This window comes from Suncus etruscus, chromosome 13 (assembly GCF_024139225.1).
Source record: "Suncus etruscus isolate mSunEtr1 chromosome 13, mSunEtr1.pri.cur, whole genome shotgun sequence".
Classification (NCBI taxonomy): domain Eukaryota; kingdom Metazoa; phylum Chordata; class Mammalia; order Eulipotyphla; family Soricidae; genus Suncus; species Suncus etruscus.
In genome coordinates, this window is record NC_064860.1 from 322,897 (window position 1) to 343,067 (window position 20,171).

General features: G+C 38.2%; 2 protein-coding genes and 1 non-coding gene across 3 annotated transcripts; 1 reads left to right on the forward strand and 2 right to left on the reverse strand.

The window, feature by feature from the left end:
• Positions 1–1,744: 1,744 nt before the first annotated feature.
• LOC126026280 (putative uncharacterized protein DDB_G0271974) lies at positions 1,745–2,924 on the reverse strand (the record flags this gene model as incomplete). Its single annotated transcript, XM_049785965.1, has 3 exons — positions 2,912–2,924; positions 2,338–2,408; positions 1,745–1,792 (listed from the first exon to the last, which is right to left on the reverse strand). Coding segments are annotated over exons 1-3 (132 nt in total), but the record flags the coding sequence as incomplete, so codon positions are not given.
• Positions 2,925–4,799: 1,875 nt separating this feature from the next.
• Positions 4,800–18,811, forward strand: ADH1C (alcohol dehydrogenase 1C (class I), gamma polypeptide). The gene is made up of 9 exons (XM_049785293.1): positions 4,800–4,822; positions 7,825–7,926; positions 8,527–8,665; positions 12,910–12,997; positions 13,084–13,303; positions 15,467–15,727; positions 16,517–16,652; positions 17,371–17,509; positions 18,585–18,811. The coding sequence occupies exons 1-9, from the start codon at positions 4,805–4,807 to the stop codon at positions 18,607–18,609; spliced, it is 1,128 nt and encodes a 375-aa protein (XP_049641250.1). The 5' UTR covers positions 4,800–4,804; the 3' UTR covers positions 18,610–18,811.
• Positions 10,996–11,102, reverse strand: LOC126026746 (U6 spliceosomal RNA). The gene has a single exon (XR_007501966.1). It is a non-coding gene; the product is annotated as a U6 spliceosomal RNA (small nuclear RNA).
• Positions 18,812–20,171: the final 1,360 nt, after the last annotated feature.

Genomic DNA, 20,171 nt, shown 5'->3' on the forward strand with positions numbered 1-20,171 from the left:
TTATTTTACCCAGGACATATTCTTGGCAACTTTAACTTTAATTTTTTTCTTGGTTTTTTTTTGGGGGGGGTCACACCCGGCAGTGCTCAGGGGTTACTCCTGGCTCCACACTCAGAAATCGCTCCTGGCAGGCTTGGAGGACCATATGGGATGCTGGGATTTGAACCAATAACCTTCTGTATGAAAGGCAAATGCTTTACCTCCATGCCATCTCTCCATCCCCTCTTGGAAAGTTTAAATTTATTTTTCTCTATTGTGAATGAACAAAATTCTCTCTTAAAATGTACACATAGTAGCACATTTAGTAACAGTGTTTTAACTTTGCTAGCTTTTTTTCTGGCATAAATCAATATATTTTGGTAAAGAATCTCATATTTATTTAACTATTTGGCTTCCCTTCAAAGAGGCAAAAATAGCCCTTTAGAAAGAAAATTCTTGCAAAAGAAAAAGTCATGAATTGCAACTATTGTGCCCTGGTTCTTGGTTAGAGCTGGTGCTGGCTTTCATCTCCACACCAGCTATCCCATCACTTTGAAATAGGAAACAGAGGCACAATGATGCAACCAGCACTTTGATTTTTTTATGCAAACAACCTCATCAGAGGCTCAGTCTGGCTTCCCCAGAAACAAAGAGGCAGCTGAAGCAAAGCTACAAGAGTCCTTCAGCCATAGTGGTCCATTGCAGCCCCATTTTGCCTCATAGGAACAACGTCTAGGCCCTTGCATGGGCGGGCAGAGCCCCTGCAGTGAGGTGCCATGGCTTACTCAGGAGGCTTTTTCCTTCCTCATTTTTTCTCATCTTCCCTCTAGCTAAGCATTCACCTCTTCAGTGCCACATCTTAGAAGGTTCCTGTTCGTCCTCCAGAGTCCATCTCTGCTTCTTTGCTAGTCTCCATGTTTCTGCTCTCAGTGACCTGCATATGGTGCTACTGAGCTTCTTGGTGCAGTGCTGGATATGCACCATCCTGTATCTGATGTCCTGTGTGCACTGTGTTATCCTGGGTGTACCTTGTTATCCTGCATGTACTGTTATCTGGTGTATACACAGCATGTTGTCCTGTGTGCACTTTGTTATCCCACATGCACCATGTTGTCTGTGTGCACTGTGTTTTCCTGTGTATGATAATATCTTCTGCTCAGTTTCTCTAAAGAGAAAATATTGACATCAAAAAAAATAAAACAATGAGGTATGGGGACTCTGAAGGAAAATTCTCAGAAGAGAAACAGGAAGTTAAAAAAGGTATTTTGATCAGAGTTTATGAATAGAAAAGTATATGAAAATAATTTAGGAAGAAAAATCTATTGGGAGGAATCATCATGAAAAGAAAATGTCCTGTGGGTCAGAGACATTACTCAAAGGACTGGAACTGATCCCTACTATGCACAAGCTTTGGATTCATCCCTGGCAATACATGGCACTGCCAGATAAAGCACAGTATCCCCTAGAATGCTTGAGAATAACCCCCAATAAAAAGGAAGAAAAGCAAAATATGAGGAATAAAATTTTGTTTGGTAAGGAGCCTAGTAAGAAAAGTCTCTGAGGATGATTATCTTAGAAGAAATATCTTGGGGCAGGAGAGATAGCATGAAGGTAGTGCATTTGCCTTGCATGCAGATGGAATGTGGTTCAAATTCCGGCAACCCATATGGTCCCCGAGACTGCCAGGAGCAATTTCTGGGCATAGAGCCAGGAGTAACCCCTGAGCGCTGCCGAGTGTGACCCAAAAACCAAAAGAAGAAGAAGAAGAAGAAGAAGAAGAAGAAGAAGAAGAAGAAGAAGAAGAAGAAGAAGAAGAAGAAGAAGAAGAAGAAGAAGAAGAAGAAGGAAGAAGAAGGAAGAAGAAGGAAGAAGAAGAAGGAGGAGGAGGAGGAGGAGGGGGAGGAGGGGGAAGAAGAAGAAAAGAAGAAGAGAAGAAGAAAGAAAGAAGAAAGGAGAAAGAAGAAGAAGAAAGAAAGAAGGAAGAAGAAGAAGAAGGAAGAAGAAGAAGGAGGAGGAGGAGGAGGAGGGGGAGGAGGGGGAAGAAGAAGAAAAGAAGAAGAGAAGAAGAAAGAAAGAAGAAAGGAGAAAGAAGAAGAAAGAAAGAAGGAAGAAGAAGAAGAAGAAGAAGAAGGAAGAAGGAGGAGGAGGAGGAAGAAGAAGAAGGAAGAAGAAGAAGAAGAAGAAGGAGGAGGAGGAGGAGGAGGAGGAGGAGGAGGGGGAGGAGGGGGAAGAAGAAGAAAAGAAGAAGAGAAGAAAGAAAGAAGAAAGGAGAAAGAAGAAGAAGAAAGAAAGAAGAAAGAAGAAGAAGAAGAAGAAAGAAGAAGAAGAAGAAGAAGAAGAAGAAGAAGAAGAAGAAGAAGAAGAAGAAGAAGAAGAAGAAGAAGAAGAAGAAGAAGAAGAAGAAGAAGAAGAAGAAATATCTAATGAGTCTAATGGGTATAAAATTTGTGAAAGAAGGAAACTTGAGGAGTGAATTATATTGGGAAAGAAGTTCATGAGGTAAAAGGTAGTGAGGATATAAACAAATGTCCATTATGAGAGGGATTCTGAGGGAAAAATGTGTAAGTAAAAAAAGTTTGAGGGGACTAATTTTATTTGAAACAGAACCTTTGACAAAGTGTCTGAGAAGAAACATCTGAGTTGAAAAGCTTTATTGGGGGTGAAGATCTGAGAAGCTGTAAAGAGAAAATTCCGAGGTAAAAAATATTTTGAATAGGTATCTCTAATTATAAAGAACATCTGAGAACAGTCTACTAAGTATAAGCAAGTGGAAGGGGACAGAAATGGCCTTTCACCATGACTAAATTCAAAATATATGAGCAACTAAATCTTTCCATATGGGACCAGATGGGCTGAAAACTCTGGGATATTCTTGGAATAAGATGTACAAGTCCTCCACTGCACCTCCACCATATTATTCAGCAGCCCTTGCCCACATCCACCATCTTTGCAACAGCTCCTCTCTTGAGCTCCAAAAGAAAATGATAGCTGCCCCCTCTCCCAGGAGTCTGATCTGGGCTGAGAACTTTGGGTCCTCCTCAAGAGGCAGTTGGTGGTATGGGGTGGCCAATTCTCCTTTCTGCCTGAAGCCACAGCAGCCCACAGCCAACCCCGACACCCTTCAACAGAAAAAGTCCACAATCTTATCAAACTTCCAAACTATCCAACTTGTTTCAGATCCAACATCTCAAATTTTAATAGTAGTGTCAGCCCAGAAGGATCATAGCAAATCTGATGGGAAAGTTACATAGAAGCCCAACACAGAATGCTCAGAATACTTAACTAGAACCAACCATAGCCAATAAATCAGACAATGACTTTAATAACACCACTGAGAGATGACACTACACAATTCTTACAAACTGACACTATTAATCTAAGTTTTGATAACGCAATTTGCCTTTGTGTTATAGCAAACAATATGAAGTAAATCTCATGTCTGCCAGAGGCTAGGTAGGGTGGTGGGTGGAAAATTGGGGACATTGGTGAAGGGAAGGTCACACTGGTGGTGATACTAATGTTGAAATATTTAATAAATATTTAATATTTAAATATTCAAACAAATATTTAATCATTCAAAATATTTAATAAACTGTATGTTTAATAAACTGCATATTTTAAAACTGTACTATGAACAACTTTAGTAAATCAGTGTTCTAATAAAAATTTTAAAATAAAATTAGTAAATGCAAGAGGAAGAAAATTTTATGAGGAAAAAATAGGAAAAGAAACCTTCATTAGAAGAAAAAATCTGATTAAATAAGTCTGTGAGAATATTCTGAGAGAGAAAGAAAAGTCTATCTGGGAAGTGTTACCTTCGTAGTCATTAGAAGTATCTAAAGGAAGGCTTATTGTGAAAAGAAAAGCATGTAAGAAAGTATGATGAAGGGCTGGAGAGAGAGCATGGAGGTAAGGTGTTTGCCTTGCATGCAGAAGGATGGTGGTTCGAATCCCGGCATCCCATATGGTTCCCCGAGCCTGCCAGGAGCGATTTCTGAGCATAGAGCCAGGAGGAATTCCTGAGCGCTGCTGGGTGTGACCCAAAAACAACAACAAAAAAAAAAAGTATGATTAATAAACTAAATGAGAGGCCAGAGCGATGGCGCAAGAGGTAAGGCATCTGTCTTGCGTGCACTAGCCTAGGACGAACTGAGGTTCAATCCCCCAGCTCCCAAATGTTCCCCCAAACCAGGAGCAAATTCTGAGCACATAGTTATGAGTAAGCCCTGAGAATCACCGAGTGTGGCCAAAACAAAACAACACACACACACATACACACACACACACACAAAACCAAAACAACAACAACAAAACCTGAATGATTTAAGTAAATTGGTGACTAAGCTATTAAGCACTAATTTACTGAATATCTCCTGTTTCTTCTAGTATGGCTGTCTGAGTTCTGCTGAGATGAATGAACAGGTGAGCACAGGTCTTTGTCCTGGCTCTGTTCCATGTTCCAGCTGTTGCTCCCTCTTCCCTTGCTTTTTATGTGAATCCAAGTCAAACAATTCTGAACATGCTGTGTATAACTGAGGAGAAATAGAACCCCCAGGAATAAGTAAAATTTCAAAACCTAATCAAATTAAAATATTATTAAAAATTGGCATCCAAGAAAGTCATGATTTGAAGTCATGCCAAAAGTAACTTTCTTTCTTATTTGAGTTGTCTTAAATAAGCTGACAAGTATTGCTTTAAGACACCAGATCACATGTGAAATTGGGTGTTACTCAAGCAAATAAAACTCCTGTGCAACAGATCTGCTCTATAGAATCCATCAGGCAAGAAGTGACAAGAATTCACCATCCATTACTAGCAAAGAAACATGAGCACAACAGGAAAGGTAAGCACAACTCTTTATTTTTATTTATTTTTATTTTTTATTAGTATAGGATATCATTTTAATGCCTAATTTAAATCTTATCTCTAAATTACAAAATAAATGGAATTACAACATAAAACATATGCTTCAATATATAGTTTATAACTACGACAGAAATATCTTTAACAAAATGTATGTCATCTATATTTAATTTATTATAGTAAATGCTTAACATCTATCATGAGAAATTTGTAAATCTAAAGTCATAAATATTTCTAACAATGTTTAGAGTCATAATATAATTGAGCTACTCATTGAAATCACATTATTTTTATGAACACAAATAATCTAATTCTAATAAAAATTTCATGAGAGGAATCTCATTAGAAGACCTTGAATTAGCCCTTGAACCTTATTGTGAAATGTTTTACAACAGATAGATACATTGACCTGATAGCAGAACAAAGTTAAGCAAGCCAAAATCAATATCTGAACAATATCAAATCAATAATCAGAAAATTTCCATAGGAACTCTCTAGAATATTTTTTCTCCATATAAAAGTGAATCTGATTTTAAAAATACTCATAGTTATCAGGTTTAAATCACAAGCTAAGAACAGAGTCACTTTGTTCAAAGTATTCTGTGGATTTATGTTTTTTATTATTATTAGAGTTAGTAGGATTGTTATAGTAGGTTTATGTGTTAAAAGTGGATCACACAATATAATACCTTCTATATCTCAATTTCAAGATTCTGAGATTTCTGTACACACAACAGTACAACAGACCTTATAAGAATTTTAGAAATAAAATTTAAAAAATTATATAAGTGAGTTTCTTCAACTTTTTTATTTATTACTGGTTAACATTACAATGGCATATTACATTTGAATTAAATTGCCAGCAAAAAGAAATTATCAAGATTAGGAAAGAGACAAATTCCCTGAAACTCAGTTTGAAATAAATTATTTTGGAGACCAAAGTATATATCAAATGTTCTGATAAAAATAATAAATAATAGACAGCTAATTCTCCCACCTCAGGTAAAACATCAATAATGAGACACACCATTTACATTTAGCCTTCTTGCTATCTATTTTCTGCACATGCTAAAAGTAGTAAAGCCTACTTCAGAATGTATTTGAGGGGTTAATAAACTAATAAAACCACTTAGAAAAGCAGTACACTCAAATCATTCAACAAATGTTGGTGCTATTATTCAACTTTTTATTGGTTAGTCTTTTACTACCATAAATAGGTAGTTTTGTGACTTGGAACATTTAGTTAATAATCAATAAATTCTTTTGTTGTGATGGTTTGGAGCTATGTTCGGCATACTTTCAGCTCAGATTGTCAGAGGCATTTACAGTGCCCTGGGAGCCATGTAGTGCTGGGATCCAATTCTGGCCTTCTGTATGCAAAGCATAAAGTCCATCCTACTAAGCTTTCTCTTCAGCCCAACCTTGATCTTTTTTTCTGTAAAATATGACCGATAACTCATTAATACTGACCTCATGGAGGGAGAGAGGGAGAGGGAGAGGGGGAGAGAGAGACAGAGAAAGAGAGAGAAATAAAAATGCTTGTCTTAGAAGCAGGCGAGGAAGGTGGGTGTGAAGGAAGAGGGCGTCAGAAAGGATGAGAGGAAAACTTTTGGTGATGGGAAATGCACACTGTTGAAGAGGCTGTTGTACATTGCATGACTGTAGCTCAATCATAAACAACTTTATGAAAAAAACTATAGTCTGAATAACCTTATAATCAGTGTTTAAATAAAAAATTAAATAAAAAATAACCAATAGTCCCAGAATTGAGGATAAGACAGAATTTTGTTTTTTTTGATTATGGATACCAAAAGCAATAAAACAAAACAAAACAAAACAAAAAACCATACTGGCCTCATGGCATAATATGGGTGACAGTTAATCTGCAAAAACCATATGGTCAGGCTTCAGCTACCAGTAGTGCATTGTTTCCAAGTATTTATGTCTAGGATATTATAGACTGCAGTTGTGGTTGGAGAATTTGACATATCAATAAATAATGAAAATATGTTGTCAAAAGATGTCTCAACTTGTTTCTTATCAGATTTTCAAACATGCTAATTCTCTCTTGAAAAAATGTCTTAATAATACAAGCTTTTAAGCAATAAGAGATCTAATTTTATTTATATTAATTTTATATTTATTTATTTATAAATTTATATTATATTTTAATATATTATAAAACAAAATTTCAAAAGAGTAAAAAAAAAACAAATAATGGTGGGAGGAAAGTAAGAGAGGAGAACAGACACATAGCTGAGCAGTCCTAACTAGTACTGTCAGGTTGTAGGGAACTTGCTTCGCACATGATCGACCCTGGTACCCCATTTGGTCCTCTGAGCCTGCTGGGAGGGGTCCCCGAGAGCCAGGTGTAAACCTTGAGCACTGCTGGGTGTTGCCTTCCCCACCAAAAAATAAAAAAGTAAAAAAAATAAAAACAAGCAAACAAAAAGAAACACAGAACTGAGTAAAAGAGTAAACAGACACTGTATCTAGCAGCAAAATAATGGTGACGTAAGTGCTTTATATAAGTGCTTTAGCCTTATATAGAAGCCAACAGTTGTGGCTACACAATGTATCATGACCCCATTAGGAAATATTAGGAATGAACAAACTTTTGAGGAAAAAAACACTGAAGGAAGGCCTAGTAGTATACTCTATAATGTTTCATTTATATATATATTTACACATATTTTAAATATATGTTTAAATTTAAATGCTATATTTAAATATTTTATATATTTTAAATATATATACCAAATGAAATATTATACTCAATGTTTTATTACAATTCATTCTGTTTCTCCTTCCTGGTGTTACTGCTTTACATGTTTTTCTTTCAATGTGGCTAATTTCTATAGACTTATTGTAAGTACCTGGCATGTAGCTAAATGTTCTGTGTGAGAAGATAATCCCTAAAAAACACAATCTCTAAAATCAGAAGTGGGGCAGGACTGGAACGGTCTCACTGTCTAATTCCAGGTAATTAAGTGCAAAGCCGCTGTCCTCTGGGAGCTGAAGAAACCCTTTACCATTGAGGAGGTGGAGGTCGCACCACCTAAGGCCCATGAAGTTCGTATTAAGGTGAAACACTTTCCTATGTATCCCATAATCCTAATATTATTTTATGTTTGGGCAAGAGAAAACATAGAGAGCTAAGGGACATACATTATGATTTCCAAATCAGTGAGCATTTGATACTAAAACTTGACTTGGTGCTAAAACTTGATGCTAATCTGTATTTTGCATTTAAAAAATAATTTGGGGGGGGGGTTGGGCTATACACAGCAGTGCTCAGGAGTTACTCCTGGCTCTGTGTTCTTAGGTCACTCCTGACAGGCTCTGGGGAACATATGGGTCCATCCCAGGTCTGCTATGTGCGAGGCAAATACCTTACCACTGTGCTATCACTCTGGCCCCAAGGATGCATTTTTAAATAATTAATTATTCAGAAGCAATTATTTCACAGATTATTCCAAAGTATTTCATATCTAAAAAGAAAGTTCTAGGTTAAATAATCATGGTGCTACATGGAACCTTTTTTTATTTGGGAGAAGTAAGGTTGTTAAAACAACAATAATCTCTAGAAAAATACTCTTGAGAAGCCCAATTTCAGGAAGTTGGGTCTGTTAAATCATTCTAGGGCTATTGCCTCCTCTGTCCCGTCATCTTCCTCCTCTACAGGTGGTGGCCTCAGGAATCTGTCGCTCAGATGATCATGCAGTTTCTGGCTCCCTTGCTGTCCCCCTTCCTGTGGTTTTGGGTCATGAGGCAGCAGGCATTGTAGAGAGTGTCGGAGAAGGAGTGACAACTGTCAAACCAGGTACAAAAACTAGCCCCTCCAAGCAGGTCTGCACGAGATCTCTGCCCACCACTGCACATGCCCACAACTCTCTTGTCTCCATCAGCAGCCACTGAATATACCCTCTTGAGGTCCAACACAGGGTTGAGCTGGGAATACACAAGGACTATTGCCTATATGCCAATTCCTGAACACCTGAGCTCTGCTTTCTGTCTGAGCCAAAGTGCACCAGAGAGAGGGCAGAGAATGGCCCACACACTGGCTCAGGGTTGTTTGCAAGGAACTTTCTTCTGGTGGAAGGACAGCGCCACTTAAAGAGAGTGGCCCCTACATCTGTCCCTTCTCACATGCTTCCTGTCCTCGTGGAACTGTGGCACACCTGCAGAGACCTCCTGAGTGTTTTTGCCTCTGTTTGGGTTTGTACAAAGTTATCTTTTATCTTTGATAACTGTGTTATCCTTATTTTATTGTGTTACTATAGAACATTATATATATATATATATATATATTAATGTTAACACCATGCCTTACTAGACTCTCATGCAGAGTTTTGTGTATGCAAAGTTTCAGCACCACATTTTCACCAGTCCATTTCCTCCCACCATTGTCTTAGTTCCACCCCTTCCATGGTTCCATAGAAAACTCAGTTCTGTATACCAGTGACCAGATTTTTTCTCTAAGTATTTACAATTTCCTTACTATGTGTCATTATATCCCATGTATGAAGGAGACCAGTCTGTCTTTCTCCTTTTGACTCATTTCACTTGGTATGATAACTTAGATGAATATTTTTAGAGGTAAAGGATGATTTACCTTTCCCATTTACACTACAGAAAATGTCCATGCCATCATAATCTCCATATAAAGTTTATGTATTAAATGTTATGAGCCAATTGTTTTTCTGGGTTTTGGATATAGTAAAAATTGTTGTTTCTTTTGTTTTGTTTGTTTTGTTTTGCTTTTTGGGCCACACCAGGTGATGCTCAGGGGTTACTCATGGCCATGCACTCAGAAATCACTCCTGGAAAAAAAAAAAGAAATGACTCCTGGCTTGGGGGACCATATGGAATGCCAGGGGATCAAACCACAGAACATCGTAGGTTAGTACATGCAAGGCATATGCCTTACTGCATGAGCCACTGTTCTGGCCCCATAAAGTTGTTTTAATTCTAGAAAAATCATTTAACCAGTAGATGAACTTACTATTATCTATATACAGAAATAACAAAATTAACAGTATGGTTCCTGAGTTCCTTAGTATTTCATTTAGTTAGAAGTAAACTATAAATGACAGCTACTTTCTTTTTTTTATTGTGGGCAAAGTGAATTACAAATCTTTCACAGTAATATTTAAAGCACATAGTAATAGTGAATGAGGGGCATTCTCACCACCAGTGTTGTCCTCCCTCCACCCCTGTTCCCAGCATGCACCCCACCTCCTCCATCTCTCCCCCCGTAATGCTAGTGCAACTGTTCCCCCATGTACAGCTTGATGTAGATTGGGTATCATTTCTGTTGTCGTTGACTTTGGATTTCGTGTTCAAGTCTGATCATTTTTATTTCCACCAAATGGACATACTACTGTCTGGTCTTGGTATCATCCATTTTTCTCCCTCCAACTATGATGCTGATCAAGGTGAATACAGTAATGTGGCTCTATTGGAGATATAAGAAGGGATATGAAAGGAGTCCATCTAGGTGCTGTAAGTATCCCTTTAGTAGAAGGGGGAAAGAAGAAAAAAGTAACAAAACAAAATGAGGCAAGATAGAAACAAAACAAAACAAAAAACCAATAAGGAAGTAACAAAAAGAAGTGCAAAAAGAATTAAGAAAAAGAAAAACAGTAAACCAAAACCCAAAACCATCAGCTATGAAGAAACAAACAAACCAAAAAAAAAAAAAAAAAACCCTCAAAAAATCAAAAACAAAACCAAAAAACAAGAAAAACAAGGAAACAAGGAAACTTGTTCTTTTTTTTTTTTTTTGGTTTTTGGGTCACACCTGGCAGCACTCAGGGGTTACTCCTGGCTCTATGCTCAGAATTCGTCCCTGGCAGGCATGGGGGACCACATGGGATGCCGGGATTCGAACCACCATCCTTCTGCATGGAAGGCAAAGGCCCTACCTCCATGCTATCTCGCAGGCCCCAGACCAGCAACTTCTTAAAAGGGGGGGGGTTGTGTTTCTTTTTTTTTTTTTTTTTTTTGCATAGGCACAGTAAACATTGGGGAAATTAGAACGGGAATTCCCTGGGCCTAAGAGATGCATGGCTTCTCCGCCCTTGAAGCATACTGACATGGGAACAACTACAGGCTCTGTACTCACCCTTTTACACTCCCCAAGGTCTTTTTTTAAATATGGAACGCTTCACAAATTTGCGTGTCATCCTTGCACAGAGGCCATGTTAATCTTCTCTGTATCATTCCAAGTTTAGTATATGTGCTGCTGAAGCGAGCACCCCAAGATCTTTTTATGGAGCCATAAGACTTTTCACTCAGATATGGGTGATGACATCCCACCTCTGTAGCTGAAGATCTTGCTATTTGCGTAGGTCATAGGGTGAAGGCTAGGAAAGAGGTTGTTTGTTTGTTTGTTTGTTCTAGGATTACTGTTCCATCACTGTTATTGAAATCAGTCTTCTGTGGTTAGTGGACTTAGTTTTTGCTCAGATTCTAGGTCAGGGCCTAGACTATAGTCTTTCAATATGGTTCCAGATGTTCTGCTCAGTTGTAGTTGTCAAAGTCAGACCTCTGGGATTAGAGATCTTGGGTTTTTGTACGAATCTGAAGCTGAGGCCTAGTCTAGGAACTTCTTCTTTGGTCTCTTGCTAGGTTCTGTCCAGTCCATGTTTGTCAAGGTCAGTCTTCTGTAAATAGCAATTTTGTTTTTTGCTTAGGGCAAAGGATGACATGTCTCCCAATTGTATCATACCACTAGATGGTGAGATAGGGTAGCCCTCTTCTAGCTCAAGTTGTTGCCATTTTCTCATGTCAGGATGTCATGGTAAAACTGTGAAGTTGGTTCCAGGATGGCTTTCGGAATTTCCCTGGGTAGAGTCTGGTTCCTGGTGCTGTTGCTGGGACCTGTGTCAGTTCCACGTCTGGGATCTGGGGTTCTGGTTGGATGGTCACTGACCAGTCACATAGAGTCTAAATTGGGTGCACATGACATATGTTCAGGTTGGGAAGCAAGCCTGTATTATAAAAAGTATGGGTTCTTATCCCTAGTAGATAAGAGCTTGTTTCTTTATTTAGAGTGCCTATGCAAAAGGGTATGGGGACAAATTGTATTGCTGGTGGATTTGGAGGTAAGAATGATAGTCTGCACAGTCCCTGTGTCCTAGTTTTGACCTGGGCTTTTATCCCAGGCAAGACTTTTCTTGTAGGTTTTCATACCACTCCAAACCAAAACAGGTGAGGTTGGAGATACAAAGATATATATATATATATTTGTAAAATTGTATTTAAAAGGGCGTTCAAAAACAATGCTGTTTACCAGGATAATTTACTTTTGGGGCTAAACAGACTAGGAGGTATTATTATGGAGGTATTATACCCATAAAGGAGATATAGGCTTTCCCATTGAGACTTTTGAGGTATTCTTGTGAAAGGTGAAATACAGGGCAGTTTTTCATCACTCCATCGTGTCTTGTTGGGTTTGGGAAGTTATTTGTAGCCATGAGGGAAGTGTCCTTGAGCTGGGGTCCTTCTGGGGCTAACTCAATAGCATGCAATTGTCCATGATTAGGAGGGTAAGAAGGGCCATTATGCATGAGTCAGCAGGACACCTACTTTCTATCATAGCAAAGAAAATAGGTTATTCACAAATTATCAGCTTCGTGTGAAAGTCAGTTTATATTATAAAAGAAAGTGACTAGCTTGTTATTCTTTGGTAGTTTCCCTTTTTAAGAGGTTTTAAGTAATCATTTAATAATAAAGATAAGCAATTAATTTGAAAAACTAAGAAATTGATGAAACATCTTCATTTTTACTATATTCCAAACTGTTTTAAATATAAGATTTTTGTCAACACCTCCTAAAACTAAGGTAATTTACTCATATTAGCCCAGATCTATCCTCTAGTCACATGAAGATATTTTCATGTTCTCACTGCATTAAATGTGATGCTGCATATAACACTCCATGGGATCAGCGGAACAATAGAAGAGATAAACACATGGACCTCAGGTCTTTGTAGCTCTGAGCAAACTCTATGTCCCTGATGGGTCAGAACTGAATAGGAATGCAATTTCTCTCTCTCTACAGGTGATAAAGTCATCCCACTGTTTGTACCCCAATGTGAAAAGTGCACTGTCTGCAAACACCCAGAAGGCAATTTATGCTTGAAAAACGAGTAAGTTTCTGATTTCCCCACCCTTAGGGAGTGCATTTGCTTATGTGTCATGTTCCTAACTCACACCCTGTGCGTACTGTGATCAGCCTCCTCAAATGTCAAGGAACCATGCAGGATGGGAGCTGCAGGCTCACCTACAAAGGGAAGACTGTCTACAGTTTCCTGGGCATCAGCACCTTTTCCCAGTATACAGTGGTGGATGAGAATGCAGTGGCCAAAATTGATGCAGCTGCCCCATTGGAAAAAGTCTGTCTCATAGGTTGTGGATTTTCTACTGGATATGGGTCTGCTGTCAAAACTGCCAAGGTAGGAATGATATAGATGATAAATCAGTGACACTTAGATTGTCAGGAACAAAAAGCAAAACAGTTTCTCAGGGGATCAGAGCACAATCACTTCAAATTCCCAGGGACTTTACCCAGTCACCATAACAGGATGGGTAGATACCATATTATTTAGGGTACTGATCACGACTGAAACAAAGTGGCCTTAGGAGGAATTGAGGGTATATCCTAGGAAATGTATGTTTGTGACAGATGAAAAACCTGTTGATGATAAGAAAAGAGGTGATAATTTTCAATCTTCTTCAAAACCTGTTGTTTTGGGGATTACTACATATTAGAGTCATTCAGCCCTTCATCCCTCAGCCATGGTGGATGCTGCCAGTTTCTAAAGCAACAAAAGTGAAGGAAAAGAAGGGGTCAACTCTGATGATTATCTAGTCATCCTCTCCCCCTTGAATTACAATCAAAAGTGAAGCCCAAAACTTTCTCTAGAACACTTCCAAGCCAAACATCACCAGCACAACCACCCTTTGTACCCTATCACTGGTCAGTAACCCAGTTTGCATTTACTCCATTCATTAATGAAGGTGTCTGTTCCTGTCTCCCTACCATGAATACTCACGCATGTGCACAAGTCACCAACACACACACCCTCACTCACATACACACACACTCCAGAAATAGTGTAATACAGGATATTTAAAAGTCTTCTCTTCCTAAAAGATTGGGAATTCAGCAGTATAGCTTAGTTTTAAGAAACTGAGGCCCAGACACTTAGTCATTCATCCCTGTCTATAGTTAGTATGAAAGCTGCTCTATCAAAACCCCTGCTGCAATTAATCCTAATTTCTATTTACCTGCCCATTTACATCACAATCACAAGCATTGTGATCTAAGAAGATTAATGGTAGTGCTGAACTCCAGAGGATGAAGACTTGAAGTAATAGAGCATTATACCCACCACTAGCGACCAATGACAAAGACTAAAACTGTCTCTAGTTCCTCACCAATTTAAGCCATTGGATCTACCAAAGATCCATGAATAGAACAGAGTTCTTATGCAGCTGCCACATTTCTTTCAATAGGTGATGGAATAACCCCACACAGAGTCAATGCCAAGGGTATACGAAGGATAAGTTCTGTTCATTATTAAAGTCAGAACCACTTTCCACTGTGCTATTCCTCAGCATGCATTTTGAGAAGCAGGTATAAAGTCCACTCAGCTATTTCAAACTGTCTCTTAAGAGATCTTTAAAGGACCTTCTCACTTCTCCTGTGACATGGCAGGCTTACTTCAAGTTGAGGGTTTCCAAGCTGACTTCTGCTTTGTGTTTTTTGTTTGTTTGTTTGTTGGAAAACACCAGGCTGCATTTAGGAGTTAATCCTGGCTCTACACTCAGAAATTATTCCTGGCAGGCCCGGGGGACCACATGGGATGCTGGGGATAGAACTTGGTTTGTCTTGGGTCATCTGCTTACAAGGCAAACACCCTACTGCTATGCTATTGCTCCAGCCCCTGACTTCTGCTCTGTGTGTGGCCACAGTTGCTGGAGTTTCGAGAGCTTAGAGTTCTATTGGGCTAGACATTCTCTATTGCTAAACATAATGTTTCTTACTCATCATCTTCTCTTCCCCAAAGAGTGTCAATGTTGTGTGCCATAAAAATAATTTTTAATGGGTCTGAATCATTGAAGGCTTCTGGGGAAGATTCCTTCACACTTAGAGCTCAAAGACCACTCACCAGCTGGCTGTCAATGTGAGCTTCCATAGAGTTCCCTAGGGACTTGCTCTCATCTGCAGAGGTTCTAAATGAATTGGTGATTGGCTAGGACCTGAGTATTGATGTTTTATTGCCTACAGTAAAGTTAAATGTCCAACAAAACCTTAGAATCAGTGATATAGCTCAAATCATTCAGTTTAAACAAAAGGGAACTGAAGTTCAGGTACTTGACACCAATCATGTCGTTCTTTTTTCTTTTTTTTTTTTTTTTGGTTTTTGGGCCACCCCCAGTGACACTCAGGGGTTACTCCTGGCTATGCACTCAGAAATCACTCCTGGCTTGAGGGACCATAAGGGACACTGGGGGATTGAACCGCGGTTCATTCTAGGCTAGCACAGGCACTTGTGCCACCACTCCGACCCTGACACCAATCATTTCTTAATCCATTTTTTTCTATAAAACAGGTCAAACCAGGCTCTACCTGTGCTGTGTTTGGTCTTGGAGGAGTTGGCCTGTCTGTTATCATGGGATGCAAAGTGGCGGGGGCAGCCAGGATCATTGGGATAGACATCAACAAAGACAAATTTGCAAAGGCCAAAGAGGCAGGTGCCACTGAGTGCATCAGCCCTCAGGACTTCCAGAAACCCATCGAAGAGGTGCTGAAGGAGATGAGTGGAGGAGGTGTGGACTTTTCATTTGAAGTCATTGGTCGACTTGACACCATGGTAGGTGCTAGGAAATGCCCAGGTAGCCTCTAAGTGAGTCTCTAGGGGTAGCACTAAACCAAAACCAAACCATAACAAGGAATGGGTCATTGAGCACAACAGAGGGTGGCTCCTATAAAAACAGAAGAAAAGAGAGAAAAATGATACCTTTTAGATATTTTTCACCATACACCTAGTTCAAGATACTATGTTCATCATCTCCACTTACTTAAACAAAGGAAAATGACTAAATTGATGGATTGGCTGAGATTCGTGTGATGATAAAATATTACCTTTATTTGTAGAACCAGACTCTCTGGACATATTTGTGATGATATTTGTAAGGAAGAATTCAGTTCACTGAAAGTCCTTTTGTTAAGGTCCAGGGTTGAAGGACAAGACCACACAATTGAAATAAAGCAAATAAATAAATAAATAAATAAATAAATAAATAAATAAATAAATAAATAAATAAATAAAGCAAAGCTTTATTCCTTCTACCAACAAGCTACAAACTGACCGATCAGGGTCACCTCTCAGAGAGGCAACCTTAACCCTAACAATTTATCCATTGCATCACTTAAAAAGCTTTTTTCCTGGGGATGTGGATTAGTTAGAGGGTACCTGCTTTGCAAGTGTTAGGCATTGATTTTAGTTTCCAGCATTGAGAAAACAAAATCCAGAAAATACTTTCTGGATATTTCCTATTGTTGGAGCTAATGATTTTATCAATCAACAGGAAATGAAGTATGTACTCTTCTCTCCCACAAAGTTTATCTAATTCAGTGCAATGTGTCCATTTTATCCTAGATGGCTGCTCTGATGTGCTGTCAGGAATCCTTTGGAGTCAGCGTCATTGTTGGGGTTCCTCCGGGCTCAGAGACTCTTCCTGTCAGCCCCATTTTACTGCTAACTGGACGCACATGGAAAGGGGCTGTTTTTGGTGGTATGTATGTAGTTAGGCATGAGGGCCAAACTTCATTGATTTCAGGACTTCTTTCCTTTTACAAGTGACAAGACCAATTTTTTAATATTTCGCTTTTACTTTATTTATTTGTTTATAATATTTTTATTTAAGCACCATAATTGCAAACATGTTTATAGTTGGGTTTTAGACATAAAAATACACCCCCTTCACAAGTGCAATGAAAGAACCAGATTTTAAAAAGCAACATAATTAAAAATAAACTAGGCCCTAAAACAACTATTAGTGGAATAGTATGCACAAAAATGTCCCAAGACAGACATGCCTGATATACCCATAAGAAAATAAGATTGTACACAGCCTCTCCTGGTGAATTTATGACGCCAGTCACAATAACACCAAGGAGGACCAGGAAACCCACAATAATATATGTCCACACTCATTTCCCAGATCTACACAATTTTTGAATTTGATCCCTGACTCTGGGAATCTTTATGATTTTCTCTACAAAAGAATAAATAATAAAGGATCTAAGCTGAGTATATATGGGGTGAATAAAAGACAAAGTCAAAGCAACAGAAAGGTTATAAAAGATATTATTTATTAACCTCAGTAATAGTGACATGTGGGTTGTAGCACCTTTAATAAGCTTCACTTAATATCTATTTGGAAAGTTCTCTTAGAACCTCTATGCTTGTGCCCCTCTCTGAATCTAATAATGGTGTTTCATTTCCCTCAGGCTTTAAGAGTAAAGATTCTGTCCCCAAACTTGTGACAGATTTTATGGCTAAGAAGTTTTCACTTGATCCTTTAATAACCCACATTTTACCTTTTGAAAAAATAAATGAAGGATTTGAACTACTTCGCTCTGGAAAGAGGTAAATTATGCTGGAAATTAAATCTGCTGAATGTTATTTATTAGGAAAGAATTTTGAGAAAGGAGAAAATTTAGCATTTCATAAAACCAGGTTACATCCTTCCTAGAAGACAATTTTGTCACTTGCATCAGAAATTAAAAAAAAAAAAACCTATACCCTTTGTCATAGCAGTTCTAATGTCTGGGAGTCTATTCCTCAGAGACAAAGATACAAATAAGATACAAATAACATGTATTAACTCGAAACATTAGCTATAATAAAAGTAGTTAATTTTTAAAATTCAACATTAAGGAATGGCTAAATTCAATGAGAAATCAATGACACCATTAAAAAGGGAGTCATTTTATTAACCCAACTTATAGAAAACACAAACATATCTATCCTACTCCTAAAATTTCAAGCAAAGATCAGCCAAAATATCTTTTGATTGTAGGGTTACATTTCTGATCTTTCCAAGATTCTAAGATTACAAAGCACCTTTACTATCTGCTTCTAAGATTCCGTAGGTATTTCCTTATCACGTTCTATTTACGAAACTTTTTACTAAACTCAGGCAGGCTACCTATCAATTATCATTTGTGCTACTTTTGTATTTAGGTTTAGATCCCTACACTCACACTCAGAAATATGGCCTGTAGCAAGTTATCACTCTCTCCATAGAGATAGTCTTTCTAATCTCTAAAATGGAAATAACAGTAGAATCTTCCTGGCAGCATTGCTGTTTAAATTGAGGTTTAACTGATGAAATGTATGACTAAATGCAAGAACTCATGATGTGCCTGCTCTCTATCACTATTCCCAGCACAATGGTATTCAGACTATTTTTACTCCCTTTGGAGATGTCTCATCATATTTAATGAAGCCTAAATGCAGCCATGTCCAGGATGTGTGATTGAGCTTAAGGTTGTAAGAGACCCAAGAGAGAACCATTAATCACAAATTGTGTTTGACTGTAGTCTGACCCAAGTACAGAGACAGGCGCAGGTCAGCTTTCCCTGGAGACACAGTGAGTGCCTGTGGAAGACTTGGCATCATTTCAATGTTAAACAGTTCCTATCTTCTCTTTCTGCTTCAGTATCCGGACCATCCTGACATTCTGAGGCCATTCAAAGCTGGCCTTTCCTGGTAGCAACCATCATCCTTTCCTGGTAGCTTTTCCATCATCGGGAACATCTGCCAAATGAAACCACAAATCCTGTTTTTAAAGATCCCTTCAATCATTTACACGTGAAAACTTTCCCAAAATATGAAAACTGATGTAGAATCGTTTTCCAAGAAAATGTGTAAGATCTTGATGAGAACTACAGAAAGTACCAGTTCAATAATTAAGCATGATGAACTAGTTTCTCAGCCACCCTGTCATTTTTCCCTTTGAGCAAAGGTGTTTTTCTTCACCTATAGCATTTTATTTTATCTTTACTGCCTTATGTTCTGAAGCTCATGCTACTTGCCCCAGTAATTAAGATTCAACTTGATTCTATTTTAGTATTTCCTTTTCTATAAATGTATTAAAACCGAAGTCTGGAGAAGAAATTATTCAGAGTGGAGCAGACTTGACACTTCAAATGCAAGAATTTCTTAGCTAAATGCATCACATTTTTCTATAGTAGAAAATATCTGCTATTTTATACTATTTGAATGACTAATATAAAATTAAGATATAATCCACTTATATAAATAATGGAGATATATTCTTTTAACTAAAAGTAGTTCCATGATTACACATGACATGAAATTCATATTAATTGTTAAATCTGAATAATTCTGAAACAATATTTTGAAAATCCATAATTTTGCTTATAAATATGTCTTATTAATTAAGTCATCTTAGTTGTTAGAATTAGTTGAAAATAATTATATAATATTTTCAATCATAGGTTAACTGGGGAACTTCCAAATCAATATCTGGTTTGTGTGGTTTGTTTTTGTTGTTGTTTTTATTGTTTAGGCTTTTGAACCACAGGAGTGCTCAGGAGTTACTTTTGGCTCTGCACTCAGAAATTACTTCTGGCAGTACTCTAGGACCATATGGGATATTGGGAATCAAACCATTTGCTTTACAGAAGGCAAATGCCCTGCCCACTGTACAATTGCTCCAGTCCAGCAGTGTCTGTTTTCTAAGTAACTGAATGCTCCAGTGTAGATAAACATTTTTTCCAAAAAAGTACTTTTTTTCTTTTGGGGGGGATAGGTGGGCCATACAAGGCAGTGCTCAGGGGTTTCTCCTGACTCTATATTCAGGAGTCACTCCTGGCATACTCAAGGGACCTCAAGATGCCAGATTTCAAATCTGAATTGACCACATGCAAGGCAAACACCCTGCCTGCTGTGCTATTGCTCTGGCCCCTCAAAACTCTATTAAGCTGAGTGCAATAAGTCAGAGGGAGAGAGAAAGATGCAGAATAGTATCATTCATATATAGGTTTTAAGAAAAATGAAAGACATTCTTGCAATAATTTTCAGAGACAAAGGAGAGGAGGGCTGGAAGCTCCAGCTCACTTCCTGAAGCTCACCACAAAGAGCGATGAGTGTAGTTAGAGAAATAACTACATTGAGAACTATCCTAACAATGAGAATGAACGAGGGAAGTAGAAAGCCTGTCTAGAGTACAGGGAGGAGGTGGGGTGGGGAGGAGGAAGATTTGGGACATTGATTGTGGGAA

Excerpts from the sequence above, each read along its gene's own strand:
- ADH1C (XM_049785293.1), top strand. Across the intron at positions 7,927-8,526 it reads CCCATGAAGTTCGTATTAAG|GTGGTGGCCTCAGGAATCTG; the intron begins GTGAAACACTTT and ends CCTCCTCTACAG. Across the intron at positions 8,666-12,909 it reads AGTGACAACTGTCAAACCAG|GTGATAAAGTCATCCCACTG; the intron begins GTACAAAAACTA and ends CTCTCTCTACAG.